The 22359-nt window shown below is 40.6% G+C and overlaps 1 protein-coding gene across 1 annotated transcript in view; it reads left to right on the forward strand.

Annotated features, from left to right (window-relative positions):
- Dync1i1 (dynein, cytoplasmic 1, intermediate chain 1) overlaps positions 1-22359 on the forward strand; it is a gene marked incomplete at its 5' end in the record, with an annotated part of 273910 nt that overhangs the window by 31521 nt on the left and 220030 nt on the right. Inside the window, 1 exon segment of the mRNA XM_013516078.1 lies at positions 12594-12709. Coding sequence (XP_013371532.1) covers positions 12594-12709 — 116 coding nt within the window.

A 22359-nucleotide genomic window follows, 5' to 3' on the forward strand; every position in this document is an offset into this window, starting at 1 on the left:
ACCCCCAGAAGTACGCTCAGCCAATCAGTGGGCCAATTTAATTATCACACCCTTAATCCATATTCACACATCCTTAACCCACATCCACACATGTTAGATCCAGCCACTTCCATAAAGCTCCACCTATGAGAGCATGAGGCTTTGGGGGGACATCTAGATACAAGTCATAACAGCTGGTAATTTTTTATTGATATAAGACGTGAACGTTATTTTGTTAGGTGCTGGATAGATTTGAATTATCACACCCTTAATCCATATGGTTTTAGTAACTGAGTGTCTTTAGTTGTGCTGTTTTTGCTGCCTCTGTGTCCTCAATCAATTCTAAACATTTGCTTTTCGTGGTCATTTTGGCTTGGGGGAAAGACAGAAGCCAAAGAGCGCCAGATCCACTAAATAGATGGATGAGGACACATTGTAATGTTTTTATAAACCTGCCTTTCCTTTGGAAGACATTTGGCAGCAGCATTCAGTATATTTTTCTTAATCATACCTTGAAAAGAAACTCAGGAAAGAGGACTTCCAGAACTGCTTCACAAAGTGGCAATGAGCAGATCAGTGTGTTCAAAGAGAAGAGGAGGATTTTTGAGAAGAATTAACAGCAATGTGTCTTTTACTGTAATGCATTTTCTTAAAATTTAAACATACTTCCCTCATGTTAAATCCTTGCTAGGGCTCACTGAATATTTGGAAGCAAAGAGAGACTGGGGGAAAATTGAAGCTGTAGACAAGAATTTGGCTGCTCCTCTTCTGAATGGAGTGAGAATTTCTGTTAGTCTTTAAGAGACACTGCTAGTAGGTGGTGACCTCTTTTTTCCCTGAACCTTCTCTGTGTTCTGGCTGAAACAGAACAGAATCTGGCTGAGTACTACCTCCTGAATCTGCCAGGCACCATCACAAACTGCTCTAGTGAAACAAACCATCCTATCAAAAATACAAGTAAAACCACTTCTCTAAGGTCATTGCTGATGTGATGGTAGGCATTAGCAAAGTATAACTAGGCAGTTCTTGATGTCTTTTCACATTGTAAAGATACTGTCATTTGCCTAAGAACAGTAATAGCTTCAATAGTCTTGATGTAGAAACCTTCACTTGGCTTATTTCCCAAAATTTGTCAAATATTCTTTTCTGTCTTGCTGTTGTTTCTGTCTGCCTTTATGTCATTGGGTCTTGTCTGTCCATCTTTTTGTCTTTTTGAAGGCCATTTGGTAAGGAAGTATGCTTCTATTGTGATACTCAGTTACTTTAAAAAAATTATGATCATTTAGCTTGTGGAAGCTTATTAAAAATATCAAGGAAATAAAACATCATGACTAAAAATTTGTTATATCATATTACCATTTGTATGTAATATTGGAGAGAATATGTACCATCTGTCTCTGAACTTTCAATTTCCTTTCTAAAGTGGGCACTTGATAGCAGAACCTCCAAGAATGTTGCCAACTTCTAGTATAACCATGATTATTTTGACTGTTCGTTCAACCCAGAAGTATTGCAAGGTTTACTGGTGCTATGAAATGCACGGCAAGCCTTCTGGCTATGCCTGCTGCCTGAGCCAGAGTTGACATTTGCTTCTGTTCAGGAAAAATATTTTAGCTGCCAAGCTAATATCTCTGTACTGAGAAGCAAATATCATGGACGTGAAATAAACGCTTCCTACAATGTGAATGTAGAAGAATGGAAACTCGTCTTTCTTGAAGTAGCTAGAAAAGGCCAGCTGACCAGCCACCTCTCCAGAAAACTCTTACTCTGTGAGTTTTCCTGGAGGAAAACACTTTGCATCTGGGACGAGGGCACCCACGTCCTTCCTTGGTGTCGTGCCTCCTCTGCTCCTTTGCTTCCTGTATATCGCATTCCCAGCTCTAACGAGATGAATTTGGAGACATCACACTTTGATGCCTAATTACACCAGAGCACATGATTTGAGAAACAGAGTCATCATTTTGAAAGCCTCTTTCATGGCGCACAATCCTCTGTGGCCTTGGTTTCTCATGTCCTTTTTTTTTTTTTGTACCGGGAATCAAACTCATGACCTCATGCTTGTTGGGCAGGAGCTGTGCCGCTGAGCTATATCCTAGATCCACTCATGTTATTTTTCTGAGGATGCAGAATTTTCTCCTGTGACTCTCAGTAGATGGCTCAGAAGGGTCGCATTTTCAGTTTTGTCTTCTTCTCTGAGCTTTGATTTTATAACTAGAGATTTCGTCCCCCACAAACTCTTGCATGAAAGTACTCAGAACTTACCCCAAAGTGGACCTTTCTCTGAGATATCCTATGTCTTCCAGTTACACAACTCACATTTCTTTGGGTAAGGTGTGAAGCTTTGGGATAGTCTCTGATTCATCCCTTTCCCTTTACTGTCTATCATGTCAATCACAAATTCTGTTATTTTCCAGAGTCTACACAGTGCAGTCTTTGTTTCCATTCCAAGTGATCTGTCTTTGCTCTGAACTGAATCTCATACTTCATTAGACCGCTGACCACAAATCCAGACCTCGCTTTTCTGGAAGCTCCCTCTGAACTGATATTTTCCTACATTCTCTTACTGGCTCCTAAACATGCCTTCCCATCCCTCTTTGACTGCAGGTCTTTTCTCTATTCACGTTTTCTCATACTCACCTTTTGTGGAGCAGTCACTTTCCACACGTACCTTCTGGTCCCTGATAGTCCAAGAGATGAATTTAACTTCTATTTTGCACATAGCTGCTATAATAACATCATTTCTTAGTCAGTGACTTTCAGCAGCTCCTCATTCTGTAGCCTGATATTTGAACTCCAGATTCTTTAGCCTGATCTTTGAAGCCTCTGATAATCTGGGCTGAGTATAACTCTCTCAGTATCTCTCCATGGCTTCTTCCTCAGAACTTCTATCTTGAAAAAGTCTATTGTGAGGCATAAAATGTGAATTCAGCTTCCGTATTTATGTATATGCAGGGCCACCTCCCTGAGACGCTGTCCCCATTCCTTCCACTTAACGGGGTTAGGGTAAATGTGAAGATTCAGATCCAGCCTTCTATTCCCAACAACGCCTCATTTATCCAGATACATAGTAATCGGCTCATTATATTCTTCTGTCCCAGATGTTATGTGATTCCCCATGTTGGTTCTCATTTTTTGCTACCTTTCATTCTTAGTTGCCTTTTGATGCTTTTGTTCTATGTCCTAGTTCTCTTTGTAATGTAAGGACCTGGCATAACACCTTGTTTGAACATGGTTTGTGGGTTGCTGATTAATGGCCTTGGCCTTTGTCATTTGTCCAGGACATTATTTCATTCACCTAAAATATTGCACAAAGAAGGAAATGGCACTGTTATCACCTTCACTCTGACGGGGTCATCTCTGAAAAATTTATCTAAAGAAGTTTGAGAAGCAATACTAGGAAAATAAATCTCTGGCATCTCTGGCAGCACCTTTAATGTACTCCAGGGATTAAACATCCACATGCAAGTAAACAAGAATAAAAATCAGCAGAATTGAATATAAGCCCAATTACACACTTTTTTTTAAAATTCCTTTGGCCTTGAGTTACTTTGGCATTTAGCCAAGTAACTCCTTGTCTCTGAGAAAAATCTGTTCCTAATTTTCTCTGTTGACTTTCAGGATTCCTCCGTGCTCCAGAAACTTCCCATTATTGCAGTCACCCTTTTTTATGGCTTCCTGGCTTCTGAGTGTCTTGCACACTAGCTTCTGACCCAGGCTCTGCCACATTATCTATCCTTGCCCATTTCTCCCACCAGATCTGATCAACACACCATCATCATTACAGCTATTGAAGACAATGAAACTGTCACTTAGTACCATTTTTGAGGCTCCTTTGTGATTGACCTTTTATAAAATTTGGAGACTTTCTCAGACACCTGAAGCACATCTTAATTCTGGCTTTTCTTTGTCCTAGTACAGGTTCTTAAAGTCTGACATTCAAAAAATTCTCCTAATGTCAGTAGTCTTACCTCCCTAGTAACTTTACCTCCTGATATCAGCACTGGGTCAGAAAAGGTATCATCTGTTCAGAAATAACCTTTGAGGTTTAGCAGATGGTATCTGTCAAACATTCACAGCAGGCGTCTTACTTAATGCCTTAGTCATCGAAAGCCAGCTCTGCAAAATGTGTACACCTTTAAAGTCCTATAGAGATAGTACAGTAATTGTCACATGATTTTTTTCACTCTTCTTAACTATGAGATATGTAAACATGAGGATTGCTGAATATAACTCACCATTGCCTCAAATCAGTGCATTCTAATGTGAGTTGTATAATTAGTATCTAACTAACTAAGGAAGAGGTTGGTGATTCTTGTGCTGGATGAGGAGACACACTCAGATACTCTGCAATCTTTCGTGAGCCCCAAGCTTTTAGATCGTGAGGTCCCTTCCCTTGAACCCATCCTCTTACCATTAAATTTGGCTACTGCTTGAATCCAGGAACATCTATGATGATTAGTGTTTAGGATAAAAGCCTTTCTCTGCTTCTGTACTCAATTTTGCCACTGAACACTAGAAAAAAATTAAGCCTAGGACAACAGGACGTCTGCATAGAAAAAAATGAAACTGGGTCTCTACCTCATTGATACCGCTGCAAAAAAACCCAAAACAGATCAAAGATCTAAAATATATGAGCAGAAACTTTACGACCCTTAGAAAAAAATAGATGTACATCTTCAGGACCTGGGATTAGGCAATAATTTTTGTATATACACCAAAAGCACAAGCAACCAAAGAAAAAATAGATAAATTCAACTTCATTAAAATTGAAAACTGGTGGCACATTTCTGTAATCACAGCATTCTGGCTGAGGCAGGAGGACTGCAAGTTCTCGCCTAGTCTGGGCAACTTGGCCATTTAACGAGGCCTTGTCTCAAAATAAAAAAAAAAAAAAAAAAGAAAAGAAAGTACTGGGGATACAACTCAGTGTGAAAGCCTTGGGTTCAATCCCAGTACGGCAAAATGTACAAAAAAATTTGAAAAAGTTTGCACTTCAAGAGGCATCCTCAAGAAAGAAAGTGCAAGAGCAACTCAGAATGAAAGAAAATACAAGTGATTCATCTGATAAGGGTGTCATCCCCGAAGTACACAAAAATAATCAATAGTAAAAAGAGAACTCCATTTTAAAATGGGCAAGTAATCTGAATAAGCATTTCTCTAAAAAAGTTACTCAAATGGCTAATAAGCATCAGAAAAAGATGGTGGACACCATTAGCCATTAGAGAAGTATAAATAAAAACCACAGTTAGGTAGCACTTCATACTTACCAGGGTACTATGATCTGAAAAAAGACAGATAATAAAGGATGAGGAGGATGAAGAGAAATTAGAACCCTTATTCCTCATGGGAATGTGAAAGTGCAGTTGCTTTGGAAAACAGTTTGGCAGTTCCTCAAAAGTTAAATACAACATTACCATATGATCCAGTAATTCCACTCTGAAGTACATATCTAGGGGAATTGAAACCATATGTCTACACAAAAATTGGTGCATAAATGTTTATAGTAGCACTGGTCATAATAGCCAGAAGTGGAAACAGTCCAAATCTCTACCAACTGGTGAATGGACTCAAAATAATGTATGTCCCTGCAATGGAATATTATTCGTTGATGAGCAAAAATGCTATCCTGTTACATGTTATGCTAATAACCTTGAAGGCATTAGTGAAATGAGTGAGACACAAAGGCCAGAGATTGTCTTATTTCATTTATATGAAGGTAGACAGAAAGTACATTGATAGTTGCCAGGGGTCAGGGAAAGGGGGAATGGAATTTGACTGCCAAATGGTCCAAAATATATTTTTGGGAAAACAAAAGGTTGTATTATTAGATAGTGATAATAGTTACACAACTTTGTGACTAGCTCCAAAACTACTCCCTTGTACACAAGGGGAGGCAAGGATTTTATTCCATATGAATTTTATTTCAATGAAAGAAAATTAAGGTAGCCTTGATCTTAAATCTAAGACAAAGAGCTTTGCTTCCCTTTACCGTCCATAGCTCCCCGCTCCGCACAAATTCTTGACATTGTCAAAATTATCTTCACACTTTAATTCCTTAACTTTATTCTTAAAGGAGCTAAGTAGTGGTTTCTTTGAAACCTGGTGGAGGGGCTGGGGATTTAGCTCAGCGAAACAGCGCCTGCCCGGCAAGTGCAAGGTCGTAGTTCGATCCCAGGTACTGGAAAAAAACAAAAATGAACAAACAAACAAAAAAAAGAAACCTGATGGTTTTTTGTTAGCACTCCACATGTTGGCGTGAAACAGTGCCACGCTCCTGTACATCAGGATAAAGACGCAACAGGTTCACAAACCAAAGTTCTGTTGTCCTTGGCTTTGAAAGGAATGACGTTGTTTTCATAGAGTAGAGACAAAGTCAGGATGTCTCACCTTTGCAAAAACTCCTTTAGCAAGGATGTTTCCCTGTTCTGTTAAAAATAGTGTTTGAATATTATTAGAATCTTAAAGTATCTTTTTTTTTTTTTTTTTTGTCTTTTTTGAGACAGGGTCTTGCTATGCAGTTCAGGCTGGCCTTGAGCTCACTTTGTAACCCAGGCTGGCTTCAAACTTGCAACAATCCTCCTGCCTCAGCCTCCAGAATGCTGGGATTACAGGCGTGCGCCACCACGCCCGGCTTAAAGTATCAATACATTTTTTTCTTGAAATTTCTTTTATCTCTGAACTGGAGAAGAGCCTCAGAATACATATTTATTAGAATTCCAATGGCAGTGTACATATTTCCTATGCTGTGAATGATTGAACAAGTGTCCCTTTTAGTGTTTGGAAACAAGTCTGCATTTCTTCAATTTGGTAGGTATCAGAGACTACGCTTATGTTACACTTTAGCCTTCCTCTTTGTGAGTAGCTAGAAAGCCATGCTAACCTTCCTGTGGGTGGATAGACAAAAATCTCAGTTGAACCGGAAACAAAAAGAGGAATGGGGAACAGGGCCTCATGAAGAGTGGTTTTCTTCCTGAGGTCCATAATGTCCAGTCAGGGCCAAATAGGGAGAACTTCGGTGGAGTGAATTATGCCAGTTGTAAACTAAAGACCCAGTTTTGCTTTCAGAAGAAACGTGCCCATTTTGGCAGTAAAATAGAGCTGCTGAGCCAGGTTCCTTGTCAAATTAACAAGACCAAGTAGAGAAGAGGCTTCCAGGAGTTTTAGGGGCAGTAGAGCTTCAATCCTGGGGAAATGTGAGCGCTGTGTCACATTAAGACACTGCCAAGTCTGTTTGTGAGGGATCCATGGTTGTATTGCCCAGGATGTCCAGGACTCTTAAATTTCTAGCTTTAGATTTTGGACAGAGTCAAGCCTTTCATTCATATTTTGTACGCGCCAATCTATCTAGCACTCATCTTCTCGTCTTCTCACTAATCTTTGTACCTGGCCTGCGTCATAGAGCTTCATAAACTTACTCCAAAATTCTTCCCCTGACAGTGGCACTAAACTACATCCTTTGGAATTTGGCTGCTGGGTGGGGAGCCCCAAGTGATTTTTTTTTTTAATCACCAGGCTTTCTATCTCTCTGCAGTCTACCATCTTTAGGCCAGTGCTGGTCATCCTTTCATGGACATCAGTATTCCCGGAAGTGGGAGAGGGGAGTGTGAGGTGGCTTACTAAAGTGCAGATTGCTCTACCCCGCGGTGTGTGCGGTTCAGCAGCTTTGGGGCGGGGACTGTGGGTTTGCTTTCCAGCCTCTCCCCAGCGGGGCCTGATCCTGCGGTTCAGGAACTGCACTCCGGAGGCCTCTGCCCCAGGGCTTCTCCCATTTGTGTTGTCTCAGTGGTCACAATTAATCCAAATGCACAACGCTTTATTGTCCTTCTTAGATGGTACTGAATATAGTTATATGAAGCCCTATGTAAATTCAGTTCAGTAATTTAATTTTTTTCTTTAAAGCTTCTAATTTTGGAATAAATGACCAAAGCAAAATATGTAATATGATTTAATAATAATGACACAAGAGCCAGGACATAGATCATTTAAAGTTTCATTTATATTTGTACAACATTCTTCTTTATAACATTCTTCTACATTTTCTTTCCTCCTCCCCTCCCCTCCCGTCCCTCCCCTCCCCTTCTCCTCTCCTTTCCTCTCTCCTCCTCTCTTCTCTCTCTTCTTCTCTTCCCCCCTCCTTTCCTCCTTCAAAAATCTATTTAGTGTCTGCTCTGTATCTTACACTGAACTAAGCTCCAAGATGCAGAGATAATGAGAAACGTGAAAGTTTTCAGTCAAATCAGGAAAGACAGACCTGAACATGAATGACTACAGTCACGTGTACCAGGGCAGAAGCGAATGTGTGTCCAGTGTGCAGGTGTAGGCTATGCACAAGCGATGGTGAGGTGGCCGGAAATGTCACCCAGCGTCAGAACTGAAAAGCCGGGATGGGATCAGATCCTACCTAGAAAGGAAAGGAATTATAGTAATATGAGTGCTACAGTGGGGGTTTCCCCTGTTCTTTAACTTGCATCTTTGGATGAAAGAATTACGAGCTGCTAAGGCTTTGATCCAAAGTAAGAAGTATGATTCTTAATGTTCATACACTTAAAGACAATAACTGCTACGTTTGTTAAGACTAGATATACTAATTTTGACAGCTGATAAAATAACAAACATATTTCAGGGTAATTAAAGTTTGTATCACAAGGTTGTACAAATGTGTGTTTTCTGGATGAACTGAGACACAGCATCAGGGCTGGTCCATAGAATCCCAGCAGTGGAATACTCAGTTGAGAGAGTACTAGGAGGAAGGGTTTTGCCATGAAAGGGATCCACCTTCTGGCCAGTCCTGGAACAGCTGGGACTGAGAGTCATTGTGTGGTGTTTACCTCGGGAATGGATCCTTCCATCATGCCCTGATAAGCCAGGCCACGCGGGAATCCCCTAGTATGCTTATGAAACAAGCACTGTTTGGATCTCTATGTTAAGTTATAAGAACTATGACTTGATGAGCGGATGATTATGAGGCATTAAGAAAAAAAGCAGAACAAGGTCAATATAGTAGCACTTTGGAGTTCATGGCCCTTTGACACACTGCTGAATAGGGCTAAGCCCTGGTCCTGTCACTGACAACCCTTATGATTTTGAGCAAGTCTCTTTAGCATCACTGAGCTTCCATTTTCTCATATGTGAAATTAGAATATGAATATTTAGTGAATGATAAATATTAAAACACAGCCACATAGCCTCATAGAATGAAAGTATTTAATATAAATGTGCTTTAGTCAACCCAGAACTTATATGGAAAGATACAGTGATCTATCGGTACCCTTAAATAGTCATATAAGGAGTTGTTTTAAAAGTATAAATCAGGATGAGGGAAAGGAGAAAAATAAAGAAGAAGGAATTTACTAATTTACTGCTGATATCTATTGGTCTATTGAAAGGAACAGTTAATGCTTAATTTTTTTGACCAGTTTTGCATGCTTATATTTGGTAATCTGAACAACTAATTTGAAGATAACAATATGCAGTAAAACAACTATTGATGAATTCCTAGCATCTTGTCGAGTGAAGCTCTGTATTGTTTCTAATGGTTTTATAAAGTTATTTTTTATTCTCTTTAATGGTTTGATCAGTCTTGCTTTCTTATGTCTGGTAACCTGAGCAACTTTGCTGAAGATAGCAATATGTAATATAACAGCCGCTGTTAATTCCTATCATCTTGTTTTGGAACCCTGTATCATTTTTATGGCTTTTATGTTGTTTTGTTTTTGTCTATGTGGTTGTTTTGTTATTTTTTTATTCTCTATAAAACTAAAGAAGTCATAAATCATTTGAGGGAGACTCACCCCCAAGCCTAAGAGCCATGTGCTAGCCACTGAGGACACTGGGAATGACCAACACCAAGCGGTTGAGTTGGGACCCTGAACTGACTGGCACAGCCAGGGGAGAATTGGTTGAAACTCTCCCGTAATTACTGAAACAAGAAAGCATTGCGTTTCAGTGAGATACACGTATTCATTCAAGCGAAGTTTTGAACACTGAGCAGTTTTTCAGTGATACTTGGGTTAAAGCAAGAGTCAGTGGACTGCCTCAAGTGCTAAAACTAATTCATACTAAAAATATTTAAAAATATTAGGAGTGTCATTTTTCTGTTTCATTAGCAGAAATGATCTTTGACTATACAGTCTTAAAGAATCTTGAGTTTAAAACGTTTGTAGATCTGCCCTCTCTAGGTTTTTTTTTTTTTTTACATGTGTAAGTACTGTTACAACCAGTAAAAAAGATAAACTGAAAATAAAGTGGCCTAAGACAAGAGAAGCTATGATCTTCCAGGCACCATTCTCCATGCTGTATGAGTATTAGCTTCATTTATTCCTCATGCTCAATGATTAATACCCATCCTCAGACAAGGAACCTGAGGCTTAGAGGGGTTTCTCACTTGTCCAGAGCTTTCTTCTACCTTTCATTCAGCTGATAAGTGACACAGCAAGGATTCGAATGACTTCTCTATGAGTTCCTTTGCTATGCTGCCTCCATGGTTGGTTTTAATGTATCATGATGGATTATCAAATTATAAATCAGCTTCCTACAACCCAAGGCCTATTTCTGGTCACCCAATAAGATGGGCCATCGATGTAGGTCCTAGAATTCCTGTGAGATGCAGGTATCGCTTAACCAGAGCTTGAGGACCACACGGATACCCATGGAAGTTTAGAGTCCAAGATGAGCACTCTTTGTCAGGGGTGGTCTCATCTTGAAGTGATGGAGATGCCTGAACCTTGTGATGGAGACTGACCTAGTGGGGCCTTAGAAAGATGTCCCGAGCTTCACCAGTAGGAGGAGCTCTGCCTTAAGCAGGTCTGGAGGGGTCCATGTGTGTTTTCTTCTTCACATGCATCAGAAAGACCCGCTTCAGGAAGCATCTGTCCCTCTGCGCACATCTTAGATTTCACTTCATCGTTCTGTCAACTCATAAAAAGACGAAGTTGTATTGACCTAGATAGAATGCTTGGGAAACTGGAAATTCTAGCTGTGGTATGCATTCTCTCTCTCGTTGTTACTACTAGTAATGATTTAGAGAAAAAGAAGGGAGGTTATGCCATCTGCTGGTGGTAAGGAAGCACAAGCATGTGAACACGGTGTGTTTCTATTGCTCTTAGACAACTAGAGGGTGGGAGATTTTGGCTTGTTACACCTTTCTCTTTTTTTCCTCTCACAGAGACACACTCCTATAGCTATGCCTGGAAATCCTTAAGAATTATGGTCGACTATGCCTATTGCTAATACTAAATCTGTGCCCTTAAAATAGTGTTCCAGTAACAGTTTTAAGATCCATATGTATAAATTATGCATGCATGTGTATAAATACATATGATATATGCATAACATATGTGTTGGTATGCACAGACTACCTATACCAATGGTGTTAGAATGTGCTATTATCTCTGTTTGCACACAGGGCTTAGAAACTTGTGCAAGATGAACACAGCTAGTGACTGGGGAGTTAGTCTCTGTGGTTGCCACCAGCTGATTCTGCCTCCACATGGGCTGATTCCTGGGTGACCTGGGTGGGCTTCATATTTTTGTGCTGATGCAGACTCACTTTTAAGAACTTTTAGTGGGAGTTTGGCATGGTAGAAAGGGATACAAACAAGGTTCTGGTTCACAACATATACAGTTGGTAATCAGTAGTATTTTTATCTCTCTTTTTTTTTTTTTTTTTTTTTCAGTACTGGGAATTGAACTCACGACCTTGCGCTTGCCAGGCAGGCGCTGTGCCGCTGAGCTAAATCCCCAGCCCCAGTACTTTTATCTCTCGTTCCACCATTTATGAGCTAAAGGCACCCAGCCATGTTCTTGAACTGGATCTCACTTTACTCAGCTGTAAAACTGAGGTGCTAGCATATGCTCCCACACTTCACAGAGGTGTCAGGAAGACATCTGGAAACACTCGAAGTGTTCCATAAATATTCAGCAATTATTTTTTTAAACACAATCGCAGTTAGCTTTGGAATGTTGAGCTAAGACTTGATCACTCCAAGTCCAGTGTCCATTTCATTGATCTGTGCTACATTGAGGTGTCCTTAGAACATAATTCAGACACATATCTGCACAAGTTCCTTCTCTGAGAAATGAGAATGGCTATACTCCTTGGAACAGGATCCCGTCAGCATCTTCATAAAGACAGTGCTAGTCCCACAGGGAATCCACATCTCTTTTTCTTCAAACTTAGGAAGAATTACTTTTTTTTTTTTTTAGTATATTTGTGATACAAAATAAATAATTCATCCTGGAGCATTATTTTCCTTCTTGCCTAGGAAACTAGAATCCTGCATTATAAATGAAGGTTCACTTCGTACATTTTAACCAAGCAGAGCCAGAGATGCTCAAGACGGAAAGAGTCTGATCTGAGCTCAGAGATAGGGAAGCTGGAAGTCAGCAGGGGAAACTTACCCGACATCACCTAGCCAATTTGAGCCAAAGTGGACCAACACCCCCAGGGTCCTGACTTCTAGCCGAGGACTAACTTCGTATTGTAGAGCTGCCCTTTGTACTGAGAGACTGAGGGTGTTTGGGGGTTTCTGGTTTGGGTGCTTTGTCTTATTTCTGATAGCTGTTCTGGAATGAAGGTGTGCCCTGCCTAAGTGTTTGCCCTTTGTCCTTTACAGAAGAAGACTGCATAAGCTGGGCGTGTCGAAGGTCACGCAGGTAGATTTCCTGCCCCGCGAAGTGGTGTCCTACTCCAAGGAGACCCAGACTCCTCTTGCTACACATCAGTCTGAAGGTGAACCAAGTCTTTTGTTTACTTTCCATTTTATCTCTGGAAAAATCACCAGGGAGTAACAGCATTCTTGTCGATTTCATACCCTACCCTGAGAGCTCTTCGTGAAGCTAGACACACAGATATTCTAGTTAGATCCCACTATGTTGAATTTTATGAAAATCACAAGGGTGCTGCATAATAGATAGCTTTATGCATGGCATCAATAGGAAGTGTATGTTAAAATTCACCGTGTGCAGGGGTCAGCAAGCTACACTCCACCATTTGTTTCTAGAAATGGTGTTATTGAGATATAACTGCCGCCTTTCATTTACAACTGCTTTCCTAATTCAGAGTCGAATTAAATGGTATGGAAGAGATCTTGTGACCTGCAAAGCCTAAAATCTGTAATCTAGTCTTTTAGAGAAAACCTTGCTGATTCCAGATTTGCTTGGCCAATTCATGCAACACTGCCCTCAATTTAAAAATAGTTTCCATACAAGCTGCACGTAGGTGAATGAGATTTGAACTCCATACCATCTTTGTGCATAGCAGAAGACATCAAGTGGAAAACTCCCATACAAATCTCTGAATCTCAAAGCAATACTAATGAGAGAAGATGTAACTTACCAGTCAAAATGCTTCCTAGAAGTACAAAAATTACTTTGAAGCAAAGTTCCCTGAAAATAAAAGTGGGAGATGTATGTACTGAAAGTAGCATGAGTGAAAGTTACATTTGCTAGAGGGTAAATTGATATAGCAAAGCACATTCCCTAACTTTATGCGATGTTACTGTTTAGGGTGGCAAAGAAGACAGTAGAATTCTGGGTTCGTTGTTGGTAAGCAGTAAGCATTGAGTAAAACCCTAAATAATGAAAAATGGTTAGCATTTACTGTTTGTTTTATTGTAGGGATATGAATCAGTGCAGCTTGGTTTGTACAAGCTACAGAGATTTTTAATTCTCATTCTGAATGCATAATGCCAACAGCAGAGTGAAATCTTAGTCCTTGAAATTTAGTGCTGCTCTAGGTGTGCTGAGACTTTTCCTCCTTAATGACCCAGAGACAATTTTTTGGTAGCAGAGCCTCTATTGTTCCAGCTTTGTAGGGATGTGAATTTTAGAAACTGACAAGTAGCACCCTCTGGTGGTAACATTTTAAGCATACCAATCCACAAACCTGAGACCTATTATTAATGTGGCAGAAAATACAAAGTCAGAAGAGCCTTAGGGAGCTCTATCCTTGAGCCTCCAGACAAGAACAGAAAAATCATTAAAAAACAACCTCACCACCCAATCAAAACATTTGTTTGAGTTAATTTGCTGCCAGAGGTATTTGCAGAGCTGCAGCCAGAGGTATGTTTATTTAGCCCAAAATTTGACCCATAACATAAAGTTATACAACTGAAATAAGAGAAGGAGTGAATTATTTTTTTTTAATGTGTATACTTAGGATATTGGAAATGGTACAGAAATATTTACAAGGGAAGATAAATTAAGGATGAAAAGGCATCAGCTCTAAACTTTTAAACTGGAACACATCAAAAGGAAAAGCCTGTACATTTCATTTTATTACTGCAAAGAGAGCTTGGGAGCCCTCATTATGCTGTGGTCCAAGCAGCAGGAAAGAAGGAATTTATTTCTCAGCTATTGGCAGAAGTTATTTCTGTTTTGTTAACAAGACCCATAGAGCTTTCTTGTGGTGGTGGGCGTTTAGATGGTTCGAATTCCACAATACAGATTTGAACCCAAAGCTAGCTATCATAGCTCTTGCCATGAAAGCAATCCCTGATGGCTTCAGACAGGAAAACCTTTAGATTTGGGTTCAGCAAGTTGTCCTGACACTGCAGGCGATGCCTGACCTTTGGCTGCCTGTAGTTGCTTGGCCGCCTGGCTGTCGAGGATGCCCCATGCCCACCTTTCACCTGCTGTGTGAAGGTGTCTGACAGACAGGGACTGAGCAGCCAGCATCATGGTCCCACCGTGCAGCAGATTTGAGTGGGCTCTCAATTCGGGGTTTGAGCCATGGCAACATTTTTATCACAACTGCGGCTGGAGGAAACAAGGCACTACTGAATTTTATGGTACAGTGAGATACTCGCATGGATAATATTTGAAGTAGTTGTATATGTAAAATGTACTTTAGCTGTTTATTCTCCAAAATATATATGAAGGCTTGGTGGATGTTTTTAAGTCACTGTTTGACTGGAAAATTTAACCCTATTCAAGCTAGCGATCTCAGAGCATTGATTTGTTCTGCCTCTAGTATGGAGCTCTAGTGAACTCACTTACCTCTGTATTTCTCATTTTTATTTTTTTAAAATGAAGGGGAAGGTAGTTTGCATTTGTCCAAGCCTTAGTCTCCTCTCTCAGCTGTGCACTGTGATGAATATTCTCTCCACAGTACTTATGCTACAAGAAATAGTCCAAAGAATGATTTAAACTAGGAAGATGTAGGAATGAAGTTCCCCATGAATCTTGCTCTTTCAAATATGCTAGACCTTCCTCATCTGTTCAGGTCATTATTGCAGGGAAAGAAGCCTTCGAGTAGAAAAGCTGATTTGAAGCGAGAGATCTCTACCTCAAAAACATTGTAAACATATGCTTTCTATTTCCAAGTAGTACGGAAAGAAAAAAATTATGGTTCCCTGCCAAGCTGCCTCTGCTTCGCCTATTATTAATATTTTCCCTGGATTGTCCTTGAGATCCTGAGGTTACGGAGCCATGTTTGCTGCAGTAACCTCCCCAAAATGTTGTTGAATGACAAAGATGATGCCAGATTTCTCTAGAAACTTCAGGCTCTGTAAAGTCCCCGGGGGGAAATGAGAATTTCTTAACCTGCTGGAAAGATGTCAGTCAAATGAGAAGAAAGAAGAGGAAACTTCTATAAAGTGTGGGAGGTTTTGAGAGTTCTCTGAAATTCCTCTTGTCTTCCTGGTATCTTATAAATAGGAACCGTGTGCTGTCATCTTGAGCAACGCCTCTGTCTACTTCCCTTAGGTGCTTTGTTTCTTATATCCAAGAAAAATTTAAAAAGGTATCTATGCTATGTCCCTGTCTGGATGCATCTGTCCTGGGGGGTCTCCTTCAGGAATGCTGAGCTTACGGCTCAGCTCCTTGGCTTTTCCTCTTCTGTCTGACATCCCTCTTCATATGCAGGCATAGTCTGCTTTCCTTTCTCACACTGTATTGCATTAGTATTCACATGTCTTATCTCTTAGACTGATATCCTTCAGAGGAGAGTCTGTGTTCTTTACCTTCATTCCCAGCACAGAGTCTAGTTCCATAGACACCAATGCAAGAAATGAAGAATGGGATGGTACTACAGGAATAAGAAAGAGAAAACAGAGGTAGCATAACATGGAGTGCTATGCATGCAACAAGTTTGCATTGGTTTTACTAGATTACCAAGAAAAAGTCATTAGGCTGAGATTCTGTTGTGAGGGGAAGTTCTGTTTCCATTTCAACCAGTACTCTTGTATGGCCCCTAGGCTGGTGCAAACATTAGCTGCTACCTTGAATATGACATTTAGGAGAATGAAGGTGAACATTACCAGAGCAGCTTGGGTTGACTCAAGACAGAGGAGTTTTAACTGTGCAGAGATGCTCTGTACAGTACTTTGCATTGGAAGAGATGTCCAAGAAGATGGCTAAGGAAAGCTGTCATTTCACCTTTGCATTTTGAAAAAAAAATACATGCTTTGGGCTGGTGGAGCAGAGTTTGGACATTGGCTTTCCATCTTCTCTGGCTTTGAACATTGGCTTCCCATACTAACTTCAGAACCTGCAAGCAGGGATACGATTGTTGAAAGAGAATTACAATAGTCTAGCTCAGTGCTGTTCAATAGAAGTTTGTTCTGTATCCAAATTCAGATACAACATTCTCATCAGAAATACTAGAGCTATCATTGGCTTTCATAAGCTTTATAATTTAAAAGGTAGATGTATATAATACTATTATTCCAAACGTATTAAAAGCTTTCCAATCATTGAATCAAGTGTCAGTTATTAAATTTAAACTGAAATTGATCACAATTGAATAAAGGTAAAAAAAAATACAGTTCAGTTGCGTTTGCAGCCAGTCAAGGGCTGAGCGGCAGCATGGCCCCCTTGGCTCCTGCTCCGGGTTGCTCAGGTCTCTGAGGGCCCATCATTTCAAAGTTCAGACACTCAGACTCAGAAAGGCAGCCTGAGCTTCTGGCTCCACCAAGGCTGGGCAGAGGGACTGGGTGAGAAGACCTCCCTGACTTATAACTCCCCCATGTGAATGATGGCACCGTGGAATCACCCTATTTTTGTGGTATCAACCACATGTAAGCAGGCGTTAGATGTTAGACTGTAGCAAAGTTGTACTTCTTGGTGGGAGTCTTGGTTACTTTTCTCTCATTGTTGAGACAAAATACCTGACATCCAACATTAAGAAAGGAAAAGTTTATTTAGCTCACAGTTTGTGGAAATTTCAGTCCCTACTTGATTGGCTTCAAGGCAGAGTGGCACATAGCAGAGGGCAACAGTTCATGGTGGTAGAAAACAGCAAAAGCAGCAAGAGCAAAATGGAGGAGTAGCAACTGGAAGAGGGAGCCTCTTTCCCTCCCTTACATTGTATGCAAACTACCCGCCCCAGGGCAGGTGTAGCACTCACATCCATAATCCCAGCATTGGACCATGAATCAATCAGAAACTCTAGAAGCCCACCCAATGACTGCATGGCTTTGGGGGGACATGCAGACACAAACCATAACAGTGAGCAACTAAAATAACCCTCATCCTGTCATCCCGGAGTGGGGAACCCTTGGATTCTCCCTTCAAAGCCCCTTTTGAGTTGCCTTCCTGCAATGAAAAGGGGCCCAGAGCCCAGGCTCGATTTCCTAGTCAGTTATTTCCATCTCCTCTGCTCCCCTCACCTCTTTCCATATGAGATGATGGGAGATCAAAATGAAAATGGAATTCTGAACTGCTGAAAGGTGACTTTTAAATCTCATCTCTGTGGGCCTCACAAGTATAATTCTTTGATTTTTTTAAAAAAAATGCTAAGTAAGGTCATTTCATGGAGAATATAAATATTTATTTGGAAGCTTAAATCTGAAATCAGGAAATTCTTATATATAATTTCCCAATGGAAGCCAATCCTCAAATACCTAAAGATCACATGGGAGAAAACAGGGTGTGGTGTTCTGACCTTCACTTAAACTTTCCAACTGGCTTTAGGGACCTGGATATGCCTCTGAAGTTATTTAAAAAACAAAAGAAAACGCTGCCTCATGTTTGATTATCATGGAGGCATCTGGATGCAGACTAGAAGTCCTCAGTAAGATGATACACACCGATCCTATTTTTAGCTTCTTTTCCTTAAATTAAAATGGACTCTTCCCTGGCATCTGCCTTGTTTGCTTTCTTGAGATATGCCTGATACATCCTCTTTGACATTTGCTTAAAGTATCAAACTGTCAAGCCCTTGGAGCTATTGTTAACAAAGGTCAGGGACTGGGGAATCCTCTCCTGCTATATTAGTGTTCTTTGAGAACATTATTATCATGTCATCTTAGCAAGTTGTTTTGGAAGTCAAAAAACCAGATGGACCATCTAGGGAACACAGATGTTTTAGGTTTTTAAAAAGGTATTTATATTGCAGAGAGAAAATTTTCTGGCTTGAAAAATAAAAAAGAGAGAAAGATTGTTTTCCCTAGCTCTGAACCTTTTTTTTAGGTAAGGTCAACAGAGGTTTGATTCTTGATTTAGATTAGGAATTAAACTGGTTACTGGCTAAGACATTAGCCAGACAATATTGCAAAGCAAAAACCTCATGTTAAATGTTTTGTAGAGCACCCAGTGATGTATCATTAGAGTAAATCAAATCTTAATAAATGTCCATGTGAACGTTAGTCTCAAAATACACTTACATCTTTTAGTTCAGAAAAAAACAACTCATTCATTAACATTTTGTCTTAAAAGAAAAACACAATAATGTACATGCCATAGGTTTACCACCACTGACTTAGACCTTCCCAGAGTCTAGGCCCAAATTTTTTCTTTTCAGATAGGCAGTTTTACACATTCCTCTTTGGCTTGGAGGGAGTTACTCTGTGACAGGCATGGAACACTGGGGAGTATGTACATCTAACTCATGTGGTTTGCTGCAGCCCCATGTATAATACTCACCCATGATGAAGAAGGAAGTAGTGGATTCACCTTAGTAATAGCCAGGTAGACCAGACAATACTCTAGTTCATAATGCATAGTTTGTTTTTTATGGTCATCTGATATATCACAGTCAGAGTTTGGTCTCTGCTCTGGCCCAGTAGCAAATGAAGATCTATCTTTCAAAAGAAGAGCAGTAATACAATAAAGACGCACTCTTTGTACTATAATCTGAAGACCTCTTCTGTAATTCCCTCCTTGAGGCTGTTTGGTTTGATACAGACACTCAAGGCCTCATTGGATCAGCCAGACCATAGTATCCAAGTAGGGTAGCAACTTTAAAGTGGAAGCCTTATGAATTACCCAGTAAATGCATTGAATTAGTAAATGCAAATGTTGAATATGTTGCTGGAAAAAGTCAAAATAGATCACCAAAAATTTTGATTTAGAGAAACAGTGATTCACCAGATACTCTGGAGTTTAGCAGACCGCTAGACCTGTAGAAGTTTTCCTAATATAGCAGGTTTCTGTATTTTCAAAGATTTTTCTCCCCACATCCTTTGGCCTGTGTTACTCTTAACTAGGTGTTGCATATACCAGCCATAGCCCACTCTACCACCCTGTGGGCATGATGCACCATGTTTGTTCCAGGGAAGATGAAGTTTAGGAAAGATCCAGAACGTGGACTGAGTGCAGAGTGGTTGGGGTACTGCTAAATCTCCACATTCTCACCTCACTTGATTTCTTATTATTTCCTGATTATTTCTCTCATTTATATATGAGTCACCTGGTGATACTGGCAATTTAATAGACTTTATTCAGGAACCAAAGAATTTAAACTTTGCTTTTGCTTTGGAGAAATATTTTTTGTAGACATTTATCAAAACAAGAGAAAGTCCCTGGATATATGCCTTGAGTGAAATTGTAGAGATTTGAATTTGTTGTCATTCTTTAAGCTGTCCAGTCCTAGAAGTAGCTAAATCGTTTGGTGTCTTTAAATTCTTTATACCATTCACCATACCAGTCCCAATTTGATGCCTTAAAACTCTTCTTCCCAATTAACATTTTGTTAAAGATCCTCACGAAGAATTATTTGGCTATTTGTTACAGCTGAGAGATTGCCTATCTTGAATGCTAACTAAATTTTCATTCTAACACCAGCTGGGACAGATAGCCAGTGCCAATCCCCCAAGTGACTGTCTTCTGATACACATTTCTACATCATGTGAATTCATGGTTTCCCAAAATAGAAACTAACTGTGATTAACTTAAACAGAAAATGAACTTTGGGGAAAGAAATGAGGTATTTGATAGAACCGATGAAAAAGAAAATTAAGTTAGAATAGAAAGGAGGTTAGGCAGCTACTCTGGTCTGAATTCATGTATGGAAGCTCTAACCCCTAAGTAACTATACTTAGAGACAGGGCTTTTCAGAGATAATTAAGGTTAAGGGAAGTCATTCAAGTGGGGCCCTAATTGAATTGGTTGATTGTCCTTATAAAAAGGGGAAGAGAAGAGTATCTCTCTGGTTCTCTCCCTGTGCACAGTCGTGAGTGTTTTCACCAAGAAGGCAGAGACCTGCAAGTCCTCACTTGTCACTAAATACGCCAGCACTTCCATTTCCGAGGTTCCAGTCTCCAGACTGTGAACAGAGAAATCGTAATCATTTGAGCCATCCAGTCTATGGTATTTTTTTTATGACAACCCAGTTGGACCAAGACAGCAGCTAACACAACAAGGTCACTCACTGAACCTGCCTCATGAGAAGAACTGAACCTCCTGTCACCGGATGCTCTCCTTCCTCTCAGAATTTACACTTTATAGTCACTGTTGCCTTGAAACCCCAGCTCCCTGATCCCTTGACATTGTGCCCTACAGACCTTGTGAGCTGCCTGCAAGCCCATTCATTAGGGCTATGTTACAAGCCCGTGTGTTAGCTGTGAGGGGCCAGGCAGAGAAGTTGCTTCTCCTCCTGTTGCCTCTCCTCCTGTTGCCTCTCCTCCTGTTTGGTTTCCATAATATCTGAGAAAATTATGGCTCTGCCTTGGCTTATTTTGGTACACTTCCTGCCGACAAAGGGGTGTTTGGATGATGGGTGGCTACGAATATATATTGGGAAAAAGTGCCCACTTGGGTGTAAGAAGGGAAAAAGGCAGCAAAGAGAAAGACAGTATTTATTATGTGCTGGCATACTCATATACATTGTCGGACTTGTAGTGTTGCTGCAGAATTTACTCACCTTATAAATCAAAAGTGCGGAGAGACTTCAGCTCCTTTATTTTTCTGCAGCTGTCTAGAATACTACTGGCTGTCAGGGGGAAATGTGTGAAATAAACAACCTTAGTCCACGCTTTTATTTTAAATAGTCTTTTTAGTGTGCTCCATTAATCTTGGGTGGAAATGCTCAAACTCTCATAAAGCCTCACCCTCGGCTGCTTCTCTGCTTAAGATCATGGCCAAACTGCAGAGGGGAGAGAAGTGAGATTTAGTGATCCCATAGCTTTGCTGGAGGTAGAGGATGGGAGGCAGTCCGGCCTGGTGCCCATCCTTGGTGGTATCTGGTGCTCCCTGACATGATGCCCTCTGTCCCCCTGGGCCCTGGTATCCAGTGCTACTGTGACCTGATCTTCTGCCACGGCTTGCCAGTGTTCCCAGGGAGCATTGGCATCTCCTTCTTGATGACTTGGTCTGCTCTTTGCTTTCATTGTCTCCAAACTCGAGTCATGCCTTGCTCTCGCCCTAACGCCTGGCCTAAAAATCGATCTCCAATCCATGCCAGGCCTTTATGCACCACAGCAGTCTTGGCATACTGACTCTCAATTCAGCATCCATAACTCAGAATGAGTTTTTCTCTTTGTCTTATGCCAGAAGAAGCTTGACCGCCTTGTAGAGAATGAGACCTGTTACACAGCCATCTCCTCCCAGGTTCCTAAGTACAAGTGTGGTTTAAGAACTCTGTGCTCTGTTATCAGTTTATTTAACATTGCACCCCTCCCATTGCTTTGCCCCAGGCCATGGAAATCGTAAACTATCTGAAACTATCTCTTCTTCTCCCTAAATGTTCCATTTTTGCCACTAACTGACGCTAAACCACCTTGTTGAACAGTGTTTTATCTTACTCTGTCATGGAGTTTGTCTTGATTACTTTTCTCTTACTGCTCAGACAAAATACCTGATGCCCAAAATTAAAGAAGGAAAGGTTTATTTTGCTCACAGTTTGTGCAGGTCCATACTTGGCTGGCTCCAAGGCAGAGTGGCACATGGCAGAGGGCATCAGTTCATGGCAGCAGAAAACAGCAAAAACAGCAAGAATACAAAGGGAGGAGTGGCAGCAAGCAGCCTCTTTCCCTCCCTTATATTATATGAAGACTACCCCTCCCCCGCCAGGGCAGGTGTGGCACTCACAGCCATAATCCCAGCATTGGACCATGAATCTATCATAAACTCTAGAAGCCCACCCCATGTCTGCATGAAGCTTTGGGGGAACATCTAGACACAAGCCATAACAGAGTCTCAAAGCTTTAATGTTTTAGAAAG

This window comes from Chinchilla lanigera, unplaced genomic scaffold (assembly GCF_000276665.1).
Source record: "Chinchilla lanigera isolate Chin_1 unplaced genomic scaffold, ChiLan1.0 scaffold00031, whole genome shotgun sequence".
Lineage (NCBI taxonomy): Eukaryota > Metazoa > Chordata > Mammalia > Rodentia > Chinchillidae > Chinchilla > Chinchilla lanigera.